A 21,880-nucleotide genomic window follows, 5' to 3' on the forward strand; every position below is an offset into this window, starting at 1 on the left:
TTAACTTTAACAGTAGTGCAACATCTGATTATGTCAAAGTATTGTTGTAGATAGAGGGATGGCAAAAACTGTTGAAAAAAATAAATAGACATTATAATTTTAATTATATATTTTTTTCTCGCCGCATATTTGGCGCCCCTCACTAGATGGCGCCCTAGGCAAGCGCCTATGTCGCCTGTAGGAAGGATCGCCACTGCAGTCACGTCATTCAGGGAGCGGAAATTTAGTAATGTGTCATATGAGTGTTAGTTTTTGTCTTCATTTAGTGAAAAAGATGTAATTCTATAGCCAGATGGATCTTCCTTCGCATGTATGCAGTGTTTGTCCAAATCAAAACTTAAAACAGGTGGTTACTTCTCAGATATCTGAAAATGGGTGTCATATAAGTTTTTAAGTCAGTATTGTTCTTCATAATTCGAGACGCGACATGACCAGTGCATTACAAAATTGTGTCTCAATTCAGTGTGTATTGGTGAATGAGCAAGCAACTTAGTGGTTTGGAGCAGCATGTGCCTGAATATGTTAGTATACTAATGCTTCTTATGAATATGTTGTTTATTGTACCAAGCAAGGCAGGTTTTTTATTTTTGTCCTTTCAATGACAACTGCTCTCTCTTTAGGACATCTCTTAATGTCATACTGACGTGCAAATCATTACTGTGGCAACCACTACAGACATACAGGATATTGACTAACATTATCTGAAGAAAAAAGATGACTTCATTAAACCCAAATAAAGTTGGGTGAAGTGGGAAGTTACAAAGCCTTAGCATATCTTAAATATTCCAGTATAATAGCCAATCGGGGATCTGTTTTTGCTTTAGCTTAATGGTTTCTGAGAACTAGTTTTATTTAATGAGTTAGCCTAGCACAGAGAGTGTTGACTACCGCAGCAGCATTCTGTTGCACTGATGAGCAATTAAGGAATAACGAATGTCCTGGAAATATGCTTAGAAAACAAGGTGTGCTGTTGTAATTGTGCTTGTCTCTTCACCAAATGACAAAGGACTAATGGGTGTATTTCTCTTACCTCCCTCTTTTGTCTCTATTTGGCAGTATTCATCTTCTTTGACCACATTGACATACAGACACATCATGTTGAAACTTTATTATGAAAAAATACATGTACCGGCCACGTTTCCATATTGTTTGATCTGAAATACGCTCAAATGGCTGGTGGGTCACTGAGTCAGTTCTGAATAACCAGTCCATACAGGGGTTTATTAACAAAGAATGAGCATAACTTGTGAACAGTGTCAGAATCCTCAGGCAGAAGGGCAGAACAGACAGGCGGGATTACAACCAGGAGATCAGTCAACTAGCAGTGATAATTGAATCAGTGAATTTGCCCTTGGCCTAGAATCCACCAAGGCCAAAGCTTTTTTCTTGTAGAAGAATGTAGAAGAAAGGAAGATTTTTAAAACCCTTTTGAAAATGCTAAATCATTTTAATATGCTTCTCATTCCAAATCTGTTGAAATGCTATCATGTAGGGGTGGGCGGAATGACCAAAAATCTATTTCACAGAATGAGTAATTTTATTTCACGGTAACAATCTCCCATTATAATTCTATATATCATAACTAATTTTTCTTAGATTGACTTTATTTATTTATTTATTACAGTTCATTGAATGCTGAATGCATGAATGCTCACCATAGTTATAATGTAGGCAAGTTATGAAAATGTACTGAAGAGATATCAGATTAAGTTCTGATAATGAGATTTATTATTTACTGTATTTATATTCTGGCTGTATCATATGTATACAGTAGGAAGATAGACAACAAGTATAACAATGAAGTATGAATATATGCACAAACAATGAGAGTACAGTATCTGACTGGTGTTATAAACTGGTGTTCATGGGGTCTGTACTGTAGGTCTTCATTGCTCTTTACTCTCTATTAGATGTGCATTTTTAGTGTGTTGCGACTCTCTTTAGGTTTGTTTATTCTCACGCTTGTCTTTGCACTGTGAGTCTCTGGTGACTCCACACGCGACTATGACGTTGTGATGGGCTGAAGACAGGCACGGAGACAAACTGAGGTAGTGTTGATCCAATTTATAAGGGTAAGTGAGCACAAACGAACACCCAAAGGTAACAAGCAGGGTATACATCCAAGGGAACACGAACAGGTAAACATCCAATGAAATACGAACAGGTAACATCCAAAGGGCAAAACGAGAACAGGTTAACATGACACAGGAAACAACAAGACCAGGTAACTAAACATCACATACGTACCTCAATAACTGACCATGAACAGAGGCAAGGTGATTGTATTTGTAGTGTCCGGGTAATGAGTCTGATGGCAGGCAGGTGCAGAGACAAAAACGAAGGACAGGTGAAACAGTCATAATGGGGGAGTGCGTACAAATGAACGTCCATGGGCAAAAACAGGGGAAAACAGGCAAAAACGGGAAAAACTAGGCAAGGGACAAACGTGTTACAGTATTCCCCCCTTCCGGAAGGTGCGACCTCGCGCCGAACCAAAAACAGGGAGGGGGGGTGGGCGTCCTGGAGACTCATGGAGGACCTGGGGAACATGACTGGGAGTCTCCAGGACGTCGCCACAGTGCCGATAGTTTGGGAGGCCTGGAGGGAACCGGCCGCACCGGAAGCCTGAAGGGTGCCGGCCGCTCGGGAGGTCTGGAGGGTAACGGCCACACCAGAGGTTTGGAGGGTGCCGGCCGTACCGGAGGTCTGGAGGGTGCTGGGTGTTCGGGCGGCCACGGAAGTGCAGCCCGTACTGGGAGCCCGACAGTTAGTGGATTCGGGAACGGGGCCGTGGTCGTGACGTAGGGAGACGAGGAACGGGCTAAAGGCTGCTGTGGAGGTCTGGCTGGGGAAGCAGGAGCTGACAGAGGCAGTGGCGGTGTTGCCAGGGAAGCAGGGGCTGATGGATGCCGTGGTCATGGTAAGGAGGCATGCTCGCGTTACCACAACCACGGCACTAGAAGCAGCCTTGCTCTTCCCCGGTTTGGTGGTCTGGAGCGGTAGTACCGGGATGGCCACAACAGACCGGTACTGCGCCCCCCCAAAAAAATCCAGGGGAGGCCTCCCGGTCGTCACTACTGCCCAGACGCACGCCACCGCCACTGCCAAGGTTTCCACAGCGGCGACCTCGGGTAAGTCCGTTGGGACTGGGCTGGAGGGTCCTGAGGAGAGCTCAGGGAATGCTTCTGGGAAGCAGATAGCTGACGACTCTGGGAGTTCTGGAAGGCCGGACAGGACCGGTTCGAGGATCTCTGTAAGACCGGGCAGGACCGGCTCGAGGATCTCTGGAAGACTGGGCGGAACCACCTCTAGGATCTCTGGCAGGCCGGACAGGATCGGCTCGCGGATCTCTGGAAGACCGGACGGGGCTGGTTCGGGTATCTCTGGAAGACTAGACGGGACTGGTTTAAGGATCTCTGAAAGTCCGGGCAGAACCGGCTCACGGATCTCTGGCAGGCCGGACGGGACCAGCTCGAGGATCTCTGGCAGGCCGGACGGGACCGGTTCGAGGATCTCTGGAGGGCTGGGGGGAAACGGCTCTAGGATCACTGGCAGGCCGGACGGGATCGGCTCGCGGATCTCTGGAAGACCGGACGGGACTGGTTCGGGGATCTCTGGAAGACTGCACGGAACTGGTTCAAGGATCTCTGGAAGTCCGGGCGGGACCGGTTCGCGGATCTCTGGAAGACCGGGCGGGGCTGGCTGGAGGGATATCGGAAGGCCGGACGGGACCGGCTCTAGGCACTTTGGGAATCCGGTGCGGCGACGTGGTCTACGGCGGTGAGGCTTTGCGGAGAAGTGCGGAGCGGGTATGGGGTGAGCCGATCCCCCGCTATTGACTGGCTCTGGATGATAATCGCTCAAGCCCTCACCAGTGTCCCCGACACGGAATTCAGAACCCGCTGATTGGAGGACTAAATTAATAAATTCCTCCAGCAGGTACCCCACCGCGTCGGGGAGCATGAGAAGGGTGAGCAGATCATCATCCAGACCCATCAGAAAGGAGCGGTTTAGGTAGGGATCAGTCCAACTCACTCGATAGCACACATCGACGAACTCCTCCGCGTACCTCTCCAGAGGCCGGTTAGACTGTTTCCAATCCCACAGCCCGGCCTCTGAAGAGAAAAGATCGTCCAGTCCCAAAAGTGCGATCATGGTGGTTTTGTTGAGTCAGTTAGTCTGAGACGTTGTGATGGGCTGAAGACAGACACGGAGACAAACTGAGGTAGTGTTGATCCAATTTATAAGGGTAAGTGAGCACAAATGAACATCCAAGGGTAACAAGCAGGGTATACATCCAAGGGAACACGAACATGTAAACATCCAATGAAATACGGACAGGTAAACATCCAATGAAATACGAACAGGTAACATCCAAAGGGCAAAACGAGAACAGGTTAACATGACACAGGAAACAACAAGACCAGGTAACTAAACATCACATACGTACTTCAATAACTGACCATGATCAGAGGCAAGGTGAGTGTATTTGTAGTGTCCGGGTAATGAGTCTGATGGCAGGCAGGTGCAGAGACAAAAACGAAGGACAGGTGAAACAGTCATAATGAGGGAGTGTGTACAAATGAACGTCCATGGGCAAAAACAGGGGAAAACAGGCAAAAACGGGAAAAACCAGGCAAGGGACAAACATGAGTGTTACAGCGACTCCCAAAATAGGGGTTTGCGGGGCGTCACATCATCGTGCATTTCAACGCAAGTTTAGCCTCGGCTGGCCTAAAGTTGAACTTTATTTAAACTATTAACAGCTTTACAAAACAATCTGACTTCTGAAATACGTGAGAATGAGATTTTTTTAATATGCACGTGCAGATACCTGCACCCCTGCATGAGCACTGCGGGTGAGAGAGAAAGCGCCGGGAGTGCAGGGGATGAGCACCTCCTCAGTCGTGGCGAGGTGGCTGGTTAGACTTAACACGACAGTGGCGAACCGAGGGTGAATATATGACTACAGATAACTACAGATTCTCTCCAGAGACCTGAGACAGGATGGACAGTCTCTGGAGAGAATCTGTAGTTATCCATTTTATAGGTCCGGTATTCTGTCAGGGTCGGGGATATATCCTTTCGGCGTCACGAAGTACAACAAACATGAACAAAACAATGACATTAAGCAATACTGGACAAAGAACAAAGGAACACAATTAATATATATATAGTCCACTGGTGATGGGGCTGATGACTGTCAGGTGCGGGGATTGAAGACGAGACACAGGTGCAGGAGCATGAAGGATCGTGGGAAGTGAAGTCCTTGGGGATAACACGGGGAGAAACAGAAGGGAACCGTGACAACTTTATTGTGGTTTATTATTAATTGTGAATTTTCTATTAATTATGTACCATGAGTGTCGTGAAAACATTATCAAAGCTGTCATGGATCTTCAAAATCTGTTGATAATTGATTGTACATTGGTCTCACTATGTCACTATAAAATAAAAAATATTAATGCTTATTTTTAATGGAATATTGCATTGTTGTTTGTCTATGGAGGTCATAATTTAGTTCATGTTTCTTCATATAATTACGAACAGAAACTTCTCTTCCTCATCCTATTGGACCAGCTGTTCTTGCAGTTGTAAATAGCAGTTTGTCCTCAGGTGTGGTCCCTGACAATTTTAAACATACAGCAGTACAACCTCTGATTAAAAAAACCTGGTCTGGATCATGTAATTTTGGCCAATTTTAGGCCTATTTCTAAACTGCCTTCTCTTTCAAAAATACTCGAAAATATACTGTAGAAAATCACAATCTTCTTGAAGTTCTCGACTCTGGTGACTGTGTTGTCCTTGTGCTTCTTAATTTAACTGCTGCGTTTGATAGATTTTATTGAGCTGTGGCGACTCTGTGTCTTCCTCTGCTCCTCTCTCTTGTGGGGTGCCGCAAGGCTCAGTGTTAGGCCATCTTCTCTTCTCTCTTTATTTGCTTCACCTTGGATCAATAATTAAGAAGCATGGCATGTCTTTTCACTGTTACGCAGACGATGTTAGATCACTTTTCGACTGTCTCGATGATGTAATAAAGACGGAAGTTATGTTTTTTGGAGGTACCACTGGAACCCCTTTGGTTGATTTAGGTTCCCTGGCTCAGTACATCAAGCCAACCATCACTAACTTAGGGGTCAAAATTGACTCCAACCTTAAGTTCGACAGCCAGATCAAGGCAGTCGTTAAATCAAGTTTTTTCCAACTACGGCAGCTGGCTAAGATAAAGCCACTTCTTTCGAGGCAGCTATTTGAGACAGTTATCTTTGTTACCACCTGGCTGGATTACTGTAATGCGTTGTATGCGGGGGTTAGTGGGTCTTTGGTCGCTCATCTGCAGATGGTGCAAAATTCAGGAGCGCGTCTTTTAACTGGAACTCGGAAATACGAGTGCATCGCTCCCATTTTAGCCTCACTTCATTGGCTGCCTGTACACTTTAGGATCAATTTTTAAATTATTTTATTTGTTTTTAAAGCGCTAAATGGTCTTGCCCCACTCTACATTTCTGAGCTGCTACACCCTCATGTGCCCACCCGTTCTCTCAGGACAGCTGATAAACTATTACTGAGTGTGCCTAAAACAAAATTTAAGCTGAGTGGGGACCGTGCCTTTGCTGTGGCAGCTCCTAAATTGTGGAACGATTTGCCCCTGTCTATTAGACAGGCTTATTCACTTTCTTCATTCAAATCACTTTTGAAAACTCATATTTTCTCCTTGGCTTTTAAAACCTGATGTTGACATTTTGATTGTTTTAGTGTATGTGATGAATTTATATCCCATGTTTGTATACATTTTTATTTATTTATTTTCCTGTACAGCACTTTGGTCCACTTAGGTGGTTGTAAAGTGCTTTATAAATAAAGTTTGCTTGCTTGCTTGCTCCAAACAACATCTTTTCTTTGCACAAGATATGTCTCGGCACAAAGGCCTATAGAGTAGTATTGCATACTTTGTATCTTCGAAGAGTCTTTAGTTTGATCACATTTATAAAAGACAGATACAGCTGTACGATTATTTCCGAAAACGGACAACCTCCTGCAGGCATGCAGGGGGGCAGAACTAAAGCACAAGCACACAATACATCATCGCATTATCCCTACATATCTGTTGATTCACTATAAGTTTGTGTTGTGTACCTTATGCAAAAACTTCCCGAAACCTAAACGAACATTGTATCAAGCACAGAAAAAATGTCATACATCCAACTCGTTTTTTGACCAGTTGACCATGTCAAGCATGAGAAGCCAGCACGTTTAACATTGTAAAGAATTAAAAATGCATGAAACACTGTTGAATCACCCCTTTAAAACAATGAATGAAATGTGTTTAAAAAAATTATGAAATAATCTTATGTGTAAATATCAAGGAGACATGATTTTCCATTTGATTAATTTAAAACTTCATCCCTTAATCAGCACGCATGCACACTCTAAAAATAGATCACTGAAAGATTGTTTTCAATCACGTGATTTTGTTTTGAATTTAATAGAAATTTGTTTTTATGTGTTCGTTGTTTCGGTAGGCTATGTTAAGCTGTTTCCTTATAATGGACTTATATGGGGAAGAACGCATAATTTATTACTTTTTTCGTTTGATAAGGGCTCCTTCTTTTAACAGCAGTTAGTGTTTATGACAAGGCTTCCCTGGTCGTTGTTTAGGTACGTTAAACCTCGTTAAGCATTTTAGAAAGTCATCTGGCTCGACTCCTTCCGACCCCAGATTCAGGTTTCAATCAATACTCGCATTTTCCCCCTTCATGAACATCAACTTTTGCTACACAATAAAAACACCTTTTGGTTTCATGGTTTAATCAATTTAAACAATCAAAACCAACGCAAAAATTTTAATTTGTGATAGGATTCAAATCAAAAACATTTCCCCCCATTTTGTGTCCCCCCCACTTCTCAAATCAAAGTTACACCCTTGGTCATTGTTAATAAACACCAGAGCATCGTTTCAAACAAGAAATAAAGCAGTATGGTGTGCAGGAAGAGGCAGTCACTTTGTTTGCATGCTAATACTCTTTGTATATATGCACATACCTACGAAACACTTTAGACAAGTTCCTGTTAATGACAATGTTATTAGATAATATAAACCCCTTTATTTTTCTCTGCTGTGCTTATGCTATCACAAGCAGTATATTTCCAGTTTATCATGTCTAAACAGTCTCAGGATATTTTGAGAGGGGTTATTTTTTCCTGCACTGTTTTGCCTGTTTCTGAATTAGATTAGGCTACATGAGGGAAAGCAATAAGTCTGCTTATAGTGCATTACGCATAATGGGTTTTGGTCAGTTTTATCCTCTCCAAAGCCATTGTCATGTTTGGGTTTTATGTCTTTGTGTTTTTTCAATGCGATGCTTTCCTCATGTGTGAACACACGGACTGCCTTCTTACCTGTCATCCAACAACCGAGGAAATATTAAAGTGTTTAACTGTTTACATTACATTTAGTTTACAACCATATCCATTGTTTTCTGCTTTGTGTTTATAGTTAAGTAGGTGGTATAAAAGAAATAGTCATAAATTATCATTTACTCACCCTCACCATGCCAAATGTACATGACTTAAACAAATTAAGATTTCTGTAAAATATATACAGGCACTTTTTGTCCTTGGACAGGCCCCAACATTTCGAAGCTCTTAAAATCAGATAAATCGCAAAAGCAATCCAGATTACTTCAGTAGGTTGATAAATGGCTTCTGGCAAGAAAAAATATTTAGAACTTTAGCTAAAATGAAAAAAATAAAACCTGCACATATAGTTCATAACTTCAAATCTCATTGGTTCTTGCATATATTGTGATGAAATATATGTCACAGACACATGCTTGCCCTAACCATGTGCCAGCTTTTCTTTTACTGTTTAGAAATCTCAAAAAGATGGCTAAGAGTATGTTTTCTCTTCCCCTCTACAGGCATTCAGTTAGCCCCCTCTGCCTGCCTCCATCATGTTGAGGAACAGCTTGAAGATGCTGCTAAAAGGGGGCAAGACCAACAGGAAGAGCCGTAACAGCAGCGGTCAGTTTTACTTTTACTTTTTGAACAAACCGCAAGTTTTAATCCCTGAGATATGACCCGGACATGACTGATCTCAGTTCAGGCCAGGATCTCGTTGTTTATGTACGTCTTTTTAAACTGCCATTTCATGTTTTCCTAAATATATCTATCCTATAGAGGACAGAATATTCCAATGAGCATGCTGCTTTGTTGTTAAAGCTACAATGACTATCATTCTTTTAATCTTTTGTACAGTAGAGAGTGAGTGGTACTGTGTGTCGATATAAGCTAACGTACAGCCTAATGCGTACATTACCTATTATGCCTCAGTGATGAAATTTTGTGTATTATGCCAATATATGGGTTCCCATACAGTATGTTTTCTGATATAACTGATAAATCTGTGGAAAACACTGTCTGGGCATGAAGCATGTATTCTCAGCTTCAGATGGCACGCCCACAGTCTGTTCACTGACAGCCTTATACACTGTGCTGGAATGCACTTGTTAAAAGTTCCAATCAGTTTCACCCCAGCTTCCAATGTGCAAACAAACATGTTATGAGTGCCTGTTAGGAAATCATGGATTTGTAAGTTTGCCATGTTTCAGATTTTTAAAAGATTAAAGTTTGTTTGAGATACTCGGCAAGCAAACTAGATATTTACAATCAGAACTGTATTTTCTGTGAAATGTCTGGAAAAAAATCAGTATGTATCGTTTTGGGGTATCCCAGGGCCGGCGGGTAACGACTGAGGTGCCCTTGAGCAAGGCACCTTACCCCTACTTGCTCCCCGGGCGCTGCAGCGATAGCTGCCCACTGCTCCGGGTGTACGTGTGTTCACCACTTGCTGTACGTGTGTTCACTACTCTCTGGATGGGTTAAAAGCAGAGGTCACATTTCGGGTATGGGTCACCATATCTGACTAATAGGTCACTTTCACTTTTCACTTTCACTTTCAAAATGTATAGGATAATGCAACGTAAGTCGCTTTGGACAAAAGCGTCTGCCAAATGCGTAAATGTAATGATGCACACTAAACGAATTCCCGTATACAGGTTTAAAGTTGTGCTTCAAAGGATATGTTAAAGATTTTTTTCAATACATCCTCTTTAGTGTTATTTTTTATTCCTTCACATTCCCACCCACTTATGTCTCTCGCCGAGAAAGTGACAACAGAAGTAGTGAGCAGGTAGGGAATAAAGAGAAAATAAGAGATCATAACATTAATAAGTTTTTACGCTATATTAATCTTATGTTTGTCAGTTGATTAAAATCTGTTATATACTCTGCGTTCAGACTATTTCTTTGCGGTTAATCTACATTTCTTATATGCCTTCTTTTACCTTTTCTTCATTTCATTCTCTCGTATCAGCCGGGCTCTAAGAATGGCAAGCCTGACGTGCTGTCACGGTGCTTTACCCCTTCAGAGGATTCGCCCCCTCCAGATACCATCTTGCTGTCTGGCCGTGTGGTGGGGGCAATCACCTGGGGAATCGAACAGCGAGTCAGGCAAGCTCTGGCCACTGCCGCCTCACCTGGAGAAGGGCCAGGGAAGCGCTGATCTGTGCCAGGGCTTGCGTTAAGCGCACCGCGGACTGTCACCGGAGGAAGGCTCCCAGGTATGTCTGTGGACAACGGGTATGGCTCTCCACAAAAGATCTCCCCTTGCGGGTACCGGCTCGCAAGGTGGAACCTCGCTTTATAGGGCCATATCTCATTGTCAAGGTCGTCAATCCAGTGGCGGTACGTCTGCGCTTGCCTAACTCTCTGCGCCTGGTCCATCCAGTATTTCATGTCTCCAAGGTCAAGCCTGTTCTTCGTCCCCCCCATTTACCCCCTGTTGCATCCCCCATCTCACCCCCACCTCCTCTGATCATTGATGGTACCCCCGCCATCAGGGTCAGGAGGGTACTTGACTCCAGACAAAGTGGACGGGGTTCCAGTACTTGGTGGACATGGGAGGGTTATGGTCCCGAGGAGAGGTGTTGGGTCCCGGCTCGGGACATCCTGGATCGCTCGCCCATCGCAGCCACACCTCCCTGCTATTGGGTGCGTCGGGAGACGTGCCTAGGGGAGGGGGTACTGTCAGGACTCGGGTTTGATCCATGCTCACTCTCTCTCTTTCTTTTTGTTTTTGTTCTGCACTCCCTTCCACGTGCGTCCACGCACAGCTGCGGTCACTTTCTCATTATGCTCTTGCGCACCTGTTCTCTCTCTGCTCATTATTTTCTCCCCTTTATTTTCCCCTCTGCTCTTCTCTCCCTTGCCAGTATGTTTTGCTATTTTTTGGTTTTCGCCTTGCCCAGTACTTTTGTACTTCTTGTCGAGTTAAAGTTTTCGTGAATAACCCTTGTCTTCTGCCCAGTGTGTGCTTACCTGTGTTGGTGATTGCTGCCCGGATTCCCTTGGAACATCTCTTCGGTTTGTCCTTCTGCCTGCCTGTTTTTCGAGTTGCCTTGCTCCCTGGTGATAGCGTTCGCTCCCCGGTCGACCCCTGCCTGTCCGTCTTACGAGTTGGCGCTTCCCCTTTGGATCCTGTTTGCCCATCGCCTGACCCCTGCCTGCCCGACTATGATGTCGTATCACTTTGTTTACTGAGCTTGGCTCGAGTGTGACTTTTGTTTGATCCGTTGGTTATAATAAACATTTAAGTTCCATCTGCTTTTGGGTCTCTCTCGCTCTCTCCAGTCCTGACAGTTTGGTCCTCCTACACAGAAGGCAGGTTGATCGAGGTGCATGTGTGTGTTTTCTCAGTGTGAAAAAAAGTCTTTTTTTTCATTTAATGTCGATAGTTTTAGAAGTGTTTGTCTCCTCAGCTATTTTGGGTATTACACCATTTTTTTCTGTAGCCTATGTTTATTTTCAGCTGCATTTAGCAATATTTTTCTCAACCAAAACACATAAAATGCTCTTTAGAAAAAAAGTCACTCTATAATAACACCTACTTCTGACTAGTAACAACAAGTAGGAAATCATGACAATAACATAACTAAAAGCTATTGGTTATTGAAAACTTGAGCCCTTGGATAAGTCTTCCCCCAACTTTCTGTTTCCATAGAAAACACAGGCAAGTAAATCTCACTCATAAGTAAAACTGTCACGTTTGTGTTATGGATTTGTTCTGTGTTCTAGTTTGCCTGTGTTCATTCATAGTTTCCTTGGTTGTTAATTGCCCCACACTTGTTTCTGTTCTCCCTGATTACGTTTTATTCACTACTTTAACTTGGGTAATTTTATCTCAGCATCCCTACACTACTTGCAGACTGACGCTGTCTTAACATGCAATGCAAGCACAACGCATATGGCTTCCGTGAAATTACGCAAAAATGATGAATAAACACGATGGATTTATATATTTTTGACGATCAATATTGACGTCTCGCCAATGTTAGCTGATGTTGCATGAATTTCTTTAAAATACAGGTTTAGAAAATCTGATTTTTTATATAATCCACCGAAGTACTGAAAACCCTGATGTTACACGAGGTGGCGATATACACCTAAACATGTTGGTTGCGACCCGCCATTAAAAGGAAAGAAGAAGAACTTTCGTTGATAGTTATTTACTGTTACTTGCAGTTGATGTGTTTTGTAAATATAGTTTGTGTTTTTTACTCAAAACAATTAAAACGTAATTTGTGGAAATTATTCAACATTTTACTCTGGTTGTTTTGTATGTTATTTTGCTTTAAATATAAAAGTCCTAAATTATTTGTGTTAACATTTTTCATTTTTATAAAAATTAATTTATTTGATGTTTCATTTATTGTTCACTGCTAACTATTATGTTTACTTTTTTAAATACAAACCTGGAAGCAATGCCTGGATTTAGTTACATTTAAATAATCATTTTGTAGCATTAAAACATTACAAGTATTTATTGACATTAAAACAGCGCCATTTCATAAATTACTTCCGGGTTGAGGTCGGAATTAGGTGACGTATATCCGCTCGGGCTTCGAGTGAAGGTGACGTATTTCCGCTTTTGTGTGAAGCTCCACTCGCCCCATCGGCTGCAGCCAGCCCCTATTGATGGAACCGGAAGTTCTAAAATACTTACTCGCTTCCGGGTTTTGCATACAAAAATATGTCGTCTCTGAGCCTCCCTATTTAAGACCTGTGTTTGCTTTGGTTCAATGTCCGGTATTGTTTATGGTTTCATCATGTTGTACTGTTTTCTCGTTTGTACTCCTGTGGATTTATTAAACCCTTTTTTGGAACTCTGCTCTGTTGTTGTGCGCTTTGCGTGTATTGTTCACACGTTACCAAAAGTCTGAGATGATTCTTGAGATGACCTTCCCTTTACAGATGATCCATGTGTTTAACTGACATCTTAGGTTGTTCTTTAAATTCGTTCTGTTGTAATGAGCTTTGAGTAAGTGCTCAATTAAGAACGCTGCACTATTACATTGAAAACATTTTCAGCGGGGAATGGAAGGTTCTTTCTGTAAGCTGCGCTCTGACATACTGTAATACAGTACTGGACATGTGTCAGCTGCCTGCTTGGACCGGCTTTACTCAGTATCTGCCAATAGTGCAAATTTCAGTCTCTCAGGCCCAGGAATGTGTGCGTGTTTGTGAGTGGTTTTGATTGGACTGACACTTCTTCATTTCAATGCTGTGCGTCTGCTGATTGCTCAGCACAAACTCTGACGCACACACTCACATAGACCTGCGTCATCATGAGGAACCCACAGAGTTTATGGATTTCTCACACTGACACACACTTTAATTATGGCAAGCAACATAAAAATATTACTCTTGTTGCAAACAACATATTTTTCTTCATCTCATTTTTGATCTAGGGGAGAGCTTTTTTTCAGAAAAATGTCATTTTAAAAGATAATTTTTCAGACTGAGATATACAGTACTGTGTAGACTTGAACCGGGTTAGATACGTTTTGTCGCGCATATGATCAGCTCTGAGCTATCATGTCTCTTAACCGGAGCACACTCACGTGCAACCGCTCGCTTGACACTAAAGCAAAATGTGAATGTTTACACTGTCTGGATAATCCCCTATCTCCCATCTAGTGCATTATGCGTATTCACTATGTAGGACATAATAAATGTGGCCGATATGAGGGCTACTTCAGCAACTCTGCTAGTGAAGGGGGCGGGACTCGAAGATCTAAAGCGGATTTGATTGGACAAGAACTTTGACGAGAGGCTGAAGTGTAGCGTGATGTCATGGAATTTCTACATTTGTTTGAGCGCACGTGCCAGACTGTCAGTTTTGAACGTTTATATCTCCTAAATGTGAATTTTGTCAGCGCTTAATAGCATATCAGTTTATTGATGTCCTCGAGGCTCATTTTTAATAAAAGGAAAAAAACTTTCGTTTTGATTTCACTGGGTCTTTAAGTATATTCTATTCTGTAAGTATTTGTAATAGTATACTCTATCTCAATACTAGGGACTTTTTAGTTTATATGAATATATATATATATATATATATATATAATTTCTATTATTTTGTATTTTTTAGTATACAGTTGGTGTAACAGTAGTAAACTTTAAGTAAACAACCAGTTTACAACTGTTGTTCTGTCATTCAGTTTGTAACTGTTGTCCTCAGAAGTGCACGAAAGTACACCTTCATATCTTTTTGTTTAAAAGCATATTGATGAAAAGCAACACTTCATGAACTTTATTGTTGTTAACGGGTGTGACAGATATGACTTCAAACTCATTGTACAAAAATGGTATACAAGCTTCAAAAGTTTCTTAATCAAGTAACCATTGCTTAGTAATTCAAGACAAAAGATTACAGTAACAAAAAAGTAACAGGTTACCAGTGACAGAGCAATAGATACAAATGATGTAAACGCTCATAAAAGTTTAAGAAAACAAGCAAATTGATTCAGAAATCGATGGTAAAATATACAAACATAATAAAATTCTAAATTAACTTTTGTTATTGGCGTAGGCTAATACATGTACAAATACATATTAATTACTGTCTGTAATTAAACTGTCCGTTTTTTCTTTACTCCTAATGTGAACGTACTCCTAATTCTAGAGATAATAATAGTTATCCATGCACTTAAAAAAAAGCAGTGAATGGTTTTCTCTATTTCTGGATGAAAAACAGATATGCCTGCTTGGCTACATTCACCCCAACCCATTAATTTACGGAAGCTTTGCTGAGCACAAAGTTACAAAACATGCTACGTGCACCACACAAACAACGCACCTGACTACTCTATGATGTCATTTTTGCTGTGCGTTTCACACACTTTTGCAAATCCGTCAGATATAAACCATATAATGTAAAAAAAGATGGATGACGTGTCACCATTCACTTCCACTGTAGAAAAATGAAACTAAAATATCCTAGAAATGGCTGCTGACATCTTGCACCAATGACGTCATTTGAAGCCAGAGTCTGCGCACTGTGCCCAATAATGATCATAAGGTGAAGCACAAATCGTGTTCTCACATCCTCTTTTTATAACAACTTAAAACTAACAAACATAAACATACATCGGTGAATTTGTGTTATTTGATTTTCTAGTTTTCTAGGCTTTAAACTTCCGTTTTGCTAGTGTACCTAGTGACTGTATGACACATGTAAATGGCCTCCATTATTGTATGTCATGACAAAATCACACACACACACAAAGTGCATATATAATGTATTATTTATAGACTTCCTCTTCATTTAATCTACAGTATTTCACTTTGTAGTTAGGAGAGGTCCCACTCTTGCCTCTCTGTGATGGTTACACTGTGTAGGCCATGACAAAACCAAAGGCCTTTTAGAGGGAAAGCCTGCAACCTTTAGCCAAAAACGCGTAACGGCTAATGCTAACGCCGGTACGCAGGAAAGAGACCAGAGGGTGTTTTTTTGAATGGATGTCAATGGCAGAGAAGCTTCACTAAAACAGCTATTCATTTAAAGCAGTGGTCACCAACCCTGCTCCTGGAGATCGACCGTCCTGCAGACTGCAGCTCCAACCCTGCTTCAGCACACCTGTCTGTAATTATCAAGCAAACCTGAACACCTTGATTAGATAGTTCAGGTGTGTTTGATGGGGTTAGAGCTGAAATCTTCAGGACGGTCGATCTCCAGGAGCAGGGTTGGTGACCACTGATTTAAAGGAACAATATGGCGTTTTTAGGAGGATCTAAATGCAATATAATATACAAAACTATTTCTTCAGAGGTGTATAAAGACCTTACGTAATGAACCATTGTGTTTGTAATACAAAGGTACCTTAGAATAAGCTGTTTATGTCTACATACAGAGCGGGCCTACATACATTGAATTCGCCACCATTTTTTGTACAGCAGCCCTAAACGGACAAATAACTCTACAACACGCGTTTCTTCTTCCGCTCCACTGCGGTATCGTGGTGAAACGGATCGTGGGATGATCCGTACGGATCGTGCTCTCCGGTTCGGAACGCATGTGACCCGCGGATTAACTGAAAGTTTATTCATCATTGAGTAAGAGAGTAAAACACGCTCTCGCTCGCTCTCCAGTTTCAGCTCCAACGCGCTCTCGCTCTCTCTCTCCAGTATCTGGACGAGTACAATATTAAAGCGGTTCCAGATAAACAATGACACTCAAAACTGCTCCGTCACACAGCTACTATTAGAACAACAACAACATATCTTGGTTCTAACAAACAGAAAAACCAATGTTACTCGCATACTGATCCGAATCAAAGCAACCTCCTCGGGGGGTGATTTTAAGACGATCTTTCTCTCCAACGTCTCTCTGCTGGAAAGTATCTCCATAGATATCTGTGAGTACATATCTGCTAAAAGCCTTAGTCCTAACGTGTCTCTGCTGTAAAGTCTTTATAATATTAACGCAGGTCCTAGCTCCTGCCTGACTTTTATCCTTCTTTTTAAACATAAAATCCACAAACCTTTTATTTTATGTAATAAATAAGACATCGCTCTTTCTACAGTCTTTCTAATGCCCGCAAAATCTCTTCCCTGGGTCAACATGAGAACGACATCTTTTTGTACTGTGGTGGCCACCGTCGTGTTTGGACTGAGCGATTCGTGGCAAATCGATAATACAACGCTAGTGGCCGCTGTTAATTAAGAACTGCGCCTTTAAGGAATCGACTGCCTGTCCATTAATGTTCAACATGTTTCACACCAAACAATACTTTCGTTGGGAACGATATGTAGATTTTATGATAAAAATGTTGTCAAGACAGACTAGCGAATTTTGCGACAGGCAGGACTCACTTACGGCATCATATAATTTAATATTGAGGGATGGATTTAGGTTTTAGCAGTTATGAGAAAACTTGAATTGTAATAACTAAAACTGCATATACTGTATGCATATGACGCTGATGCAGTTTTATGGAAAAAGGACATGAGTAATTTAAAATATTGTAAGTTGTTGAATGAAAATAAAACGTTTCAATAAATACATTTGAAATGTAAAGACTTGTGACTGTTGCGTTGATCATGACAATGCAATTTAATGAATAATGTAAAATAAACAAAAAAAAATTAAAAGGTGTGGTTTCCATGACTTCCAACAAATTAATTACATTTTCAATTACGGTCATGTGGTCTATTTTAAACGATAACGATATCAGGATAGCTAACAAAATCTCTTTTCTTCTGCAACATTTATTGAAAATATGCGAAACTGTCCAACGTAAACTGTTACCGACTGCCGTAAAACTGAACTCCGGGCCACTGACGCCACTGCCATTATATGATTGGTTGAGGGTGCCTCATGTGATCCATGTTAGCCGTTACGCTTTCTCTTATGGTAAGTATTACAGACCCTTCTATCTCCGTATATTAGAGTATCTCTGACAATACTCTCACACTGGCTAAAGGAAGAGAGGACAGACATCTCTCTCATGAGTGAAATTGCTAATCTCTCTCCACACACACATAATAATGGAAAAGACAAGCAATACTCAATGTTTGGTATATTTTATAGGTGAAATAACAAAAAGGAATAACAAAAACCATGGGAAAGAAGCTGTGAATATTACCAAGTGTTTTAGCTTCCTAAAGGGGCCTTCACATTGACAGGGTTCTGCAGCAGCATAGCCCCAAGAAGTCATGTCTTTCAATAACAGTTAACATTTTCTGTGACATGACCAAAAGCAACAGTGCTGGCAATGTGACAGTTTAGCAGTTCAACTTTATGCAGATGAGCAGCAAAACAATTTGGCAGCTACCAATGGGAGAGCAGGCTGCGATTTTCTGCCTTTAGCAATTTAATCACTGTCAGCGTGAACAGCTCTTGAGTGCCTGCTTTGGCAAGGCCATTGACCCAGACCCATAAAAGGATGCTATTGTGATGGATGTAATTCCTAATGATGTACAATAATTCTCTTCTAAGGCCAGCCCAGCCATGTGCTTGCTATATATTGTGTGACCACCTTAAAGTCCCCACAGCTCAACATCGAATTTTGTAATTGTAAGATGTCGGATTCCAATCAGATGGTCTGGTGAAGTTGTTGCCCATGCACCCAAGTAAAGTTTATTTCCATAGACGGTTTCATCGGAGGCAAGCGCTAGTACGAAGTTAACTTCCAGTCTATTTGGTTATAATATAACCATTTATTTTATACTTAATATATACAAATGTTATATAATTAGAAAAAAAATTGTTTCTCCATTAGCGTCCCATTAGTGTTTCATTCCCCTCACCTGCCCGGTGTTATCTTCCCATTAGTTTCCCTTAGTGTTTGATTCCCGTCACCTGCCCGTCATCCCCCATTTGTCATTATTCCCTAGTTAGTGTTCTCCATATAAACTCCCTTGTTTCACTATCCCTTGTCGGTTCATTGTATGCCTTTCTCGTTTACCTGCGTCGTGTCGTCTTGTGGATTACCCTGTTCCTGTTTACCTTGTTCCTGTTTGCCATTCCCTAGCCGTGTTTTGGACTTATTATTAGATTTTTGAACATTGTTTGTTTTGTCCCCCTTGTGGGAAGTTTTAGTTTGCACTTTATTCATGTTTTCCCCATCGTGGGTTTTTATTTTATATTAATAAAAACAATTATGTTAACCCTTCGTTTGCTTGCACCTGGGTTCTGCCTTACCAAACCTGACACTACGTTTCGTCTGGCCCACATAGAAACCCTTTCAAGGACATTAAATCTTATAGATTACAGGTGTACTCTTACAATTAATGAAAGATCTAATCAATATATCTGGTCTACCATTTTATTTTAGTAAAAAAAGGATTGATCGTGGCATTAAACACAAACTCCTCCTCCCAAAATTGCCCAAAAAAAATTGGCGTAATTTGGTGCAAAACATGCTCCCATAGCCGGTACGATTAACTTTTTAATCTGTTGGAAAAAATTGTCTTCAAATATAAATACATTATGTTTCAAAGTCCATTCCATTAGTGTCAGGATGAATTCAGCTGGAGGACTCTCATCCATCAATCGAGATGTGAAGTAATATCTTAGGGCTCGAAGACCTTCATCATGGTTTATGTTAGTATATAAAGCTTCCACATCCATAACTACCAACAAAGAAACAGGATTAACAGACCCAATGTCCTTGATTTTTTTAATAGCCCCTGTGGTATCCTGAATAAAAGCTGGAAGGGTGGGTACCAAAGGCTTAATAAAATAATCAATATATTGTGAAGATGGTTCCAAAAGATGGTTCGAAATGATAGGACGTCCAGGAGGTTTGTTCAAATTTTTATTAATTTTTGGCAACATATAAAAACATGCAAAGCGTGGATTTTTAGCATAGAGAAATTTTAATTCATTGTCCGTAATCCAGCTCTTTTCTCTTGCATCAGTTAATAGAGATAGCAATTCTTTTTTCACCATTTCCGTTGGATCATTCCTTAGATGTTGATAAAAGTCTTCATTCTTAAGTTGGAGGATCAAAGCATCTTGCTGTTTTTTTGTTAAATTCTTTTTCAATGGTTTAACATCCTTCTTAAAAAGTAATTCTACATTATAATTAACCTTTTTGACAAAGGCATTGGTAGTTGCATTCTGGATTGGAGGCAGAAAGAAAAATTTTGGTTTAAATCTGGAAGGATTTCTTGAAAAATCTTGGTTCTCTCCTGACAAGTTGCTCGGTTTGTGAGTTGTTCGTCCATACCAAGCTCTTAACTGCAAATTACGATGGTTTTAAATTCTGTTGTTTGATGCGTCGGAGCAAATGAGAGGCCTTTTGATAAAGCTTGTACAGCATCATCTGTTAATGGAAGACTAGACAAATTCACTACAATGTCCTTTTGGTAAAGCAGTGTGTGTGCTCGGACGCTTTGCATTGTTTAACTTCTCGTCTTCTTTCTCCCACTCCTTGTCTTTCTCTTGTTTTTGAATAATTCATTATTGGTTTGGGCTGTGACTGTAAAAAACAGCTGGAATCAGCTCTACTATCAGAAAGGTAATCATCATCACTGGGTTATTGTATTCAGTTCCAGTTTCACATCTTTTTGGAGAAGTTTTTTCAATTCCATAAAAGTACCAATTAAGTCTTCATTCATCTCCTCAGATGTATCAGATGTACTCAACAAAGTGATCCAAGTCTATGCAAGATTTTTCAAGAGCCTCCAATTGTGAGCTATAGAAAGGCTCCTACAATAAAAGACAGATCTGTGAGAAGCTATTTGCCTGCTACGAAACAGACAACATGGTTGGACAGAGGAATAAAAGGCATGTTTAAGTGTGGACACTGTAATCATTGTGAATCATTCATGGATGTTTGCACAAAGAAACTATATTTGATTAGATCTTTCATTAATTGTAAGAGTACACATGTATTCTATAGGATTTAATGTCCTTGTAACTGTTTCTATGTGGGCCAGACGAAACGTAGACTGCAAGATAGATTATGGCATCACAAAAATGCAATTCATACTAGAAACAAAGATTATCCCATGGCAGTACATTACGCATCTGCACATGACTCAATCCCTCTACTTTAAGAATTATTGGGAGGGTTTTTCCTGCATAGAGAAATTGGAGGCGGCCGCCTCCGTCAAATGTCGTGCCGCCTCAGGCTCTCGCCCAAATTATGTTGCGAGTCTTCACAAGAAATGCTGCATGCATTTAACAGACTGTCATTTGTAACTGCAGTTGCAACATTACGCCACAGTGGAGGCGCTGTTTCGTTATCAGCACACTGAGGCGCTAACAAGAGCTGGCTGTGTTTCACGGCTGTTTGTTTTGCATCCAAGTACGTTTAATTTCTTGAAATTTATTAAATTAACATGACGTACATCATTGTAATGTCTTTAGCTGTGCAGTTGGATCGTTGAATCAGCGTATACTGTACACAGCGAGTTCGCCAGTATGAACGCACATTGCGTTCAGAACGACTCGCACACGAATGACTCATTTGAACCGATTCATTTAAACTATTGAACTTTTCAGTCACTAGCGAATAAAAGACTACGTTCACACTGCCACCAAAATCAGATTTTTTTGCTCATATGTGACCCAGATCTGTTTACTGCATGACAATGTGAACAGGACAAACCGCATGGAATCTGATCTTTTAAAATCTGATCTGAGCCAATTCCATACGTCCTAAATCAGATACAGGTCTGATGTTTCGAAATGGAACCTCAGTCTGAACGGTCATATCGGCATTCATGCGACTTTTGCATCATTGTAGATCGACATGCGTCACAATTCTACGCTGATTTAAAGCTTCACGCGTCATTCTGTTGACGGAAGTGCACTTTACAGCTCACCTGCCCAACATTAAGCATCAGATTGTAAACATAAGCCCATGCACTGTCTACTGCACATGAGCCGCACGATGCGATGCAACAAATCACTATAGAATCCATTATAATAAGAAATTTTGCCACTGGATACAGCGCGATGCAATATCCATGTTGGAAAAACCTGCATATGCTGGGTTAGGTATGTTTTGATCCTGGTTTGTGCTGG

General features: G+C 41.1%; 1 protein-coding gene across 4 annotated transcripts in view; it reads left to right on the plus strand.

Moving 5' to 3' along the window:
* Positions 1 to 21,880, plus strand: part of tanc2b (tetratricopeptide repeat, ankyrin repeat and coiled-coil containing 2b) — a 139,833-nt gene that overhangs the window by 38,998 nt on the left and 78,955 nt on the right. For all 4 annotated transcript variants that reach the window (XM_057359264.1, XM_057359265.1, XM_057359266.1 and 1 more), the window contains exon 2: positions 8,922 to 9,024. In XM_057359264.1, the coding sequence (XP_057215247.1) occupies positions 8,955 to 9,024 (70 nt within the window). In that variant the 5' untranslated portion in view covers positions 8,922 to 8,954. The remainder of the gene's footprint in view (positions 1 to 8,921; positions 9,025 to 21,880) is intronic.

This window comes from Triplophysa rosa, linkage group LG18 (assembly GCF_024868665.1).
Source record: "Triplophysa rosa linkage group LG18, Trosa_1v2, whole genome shotgun sequence".
In the NCBI taxonomy this organism is placed as follows: Eukaryota; Metazoa; Chordata; class Actinopteri; order Cypriniformes; family Nemacheilidae; genus Triplophysa; species Triplophysa rosa.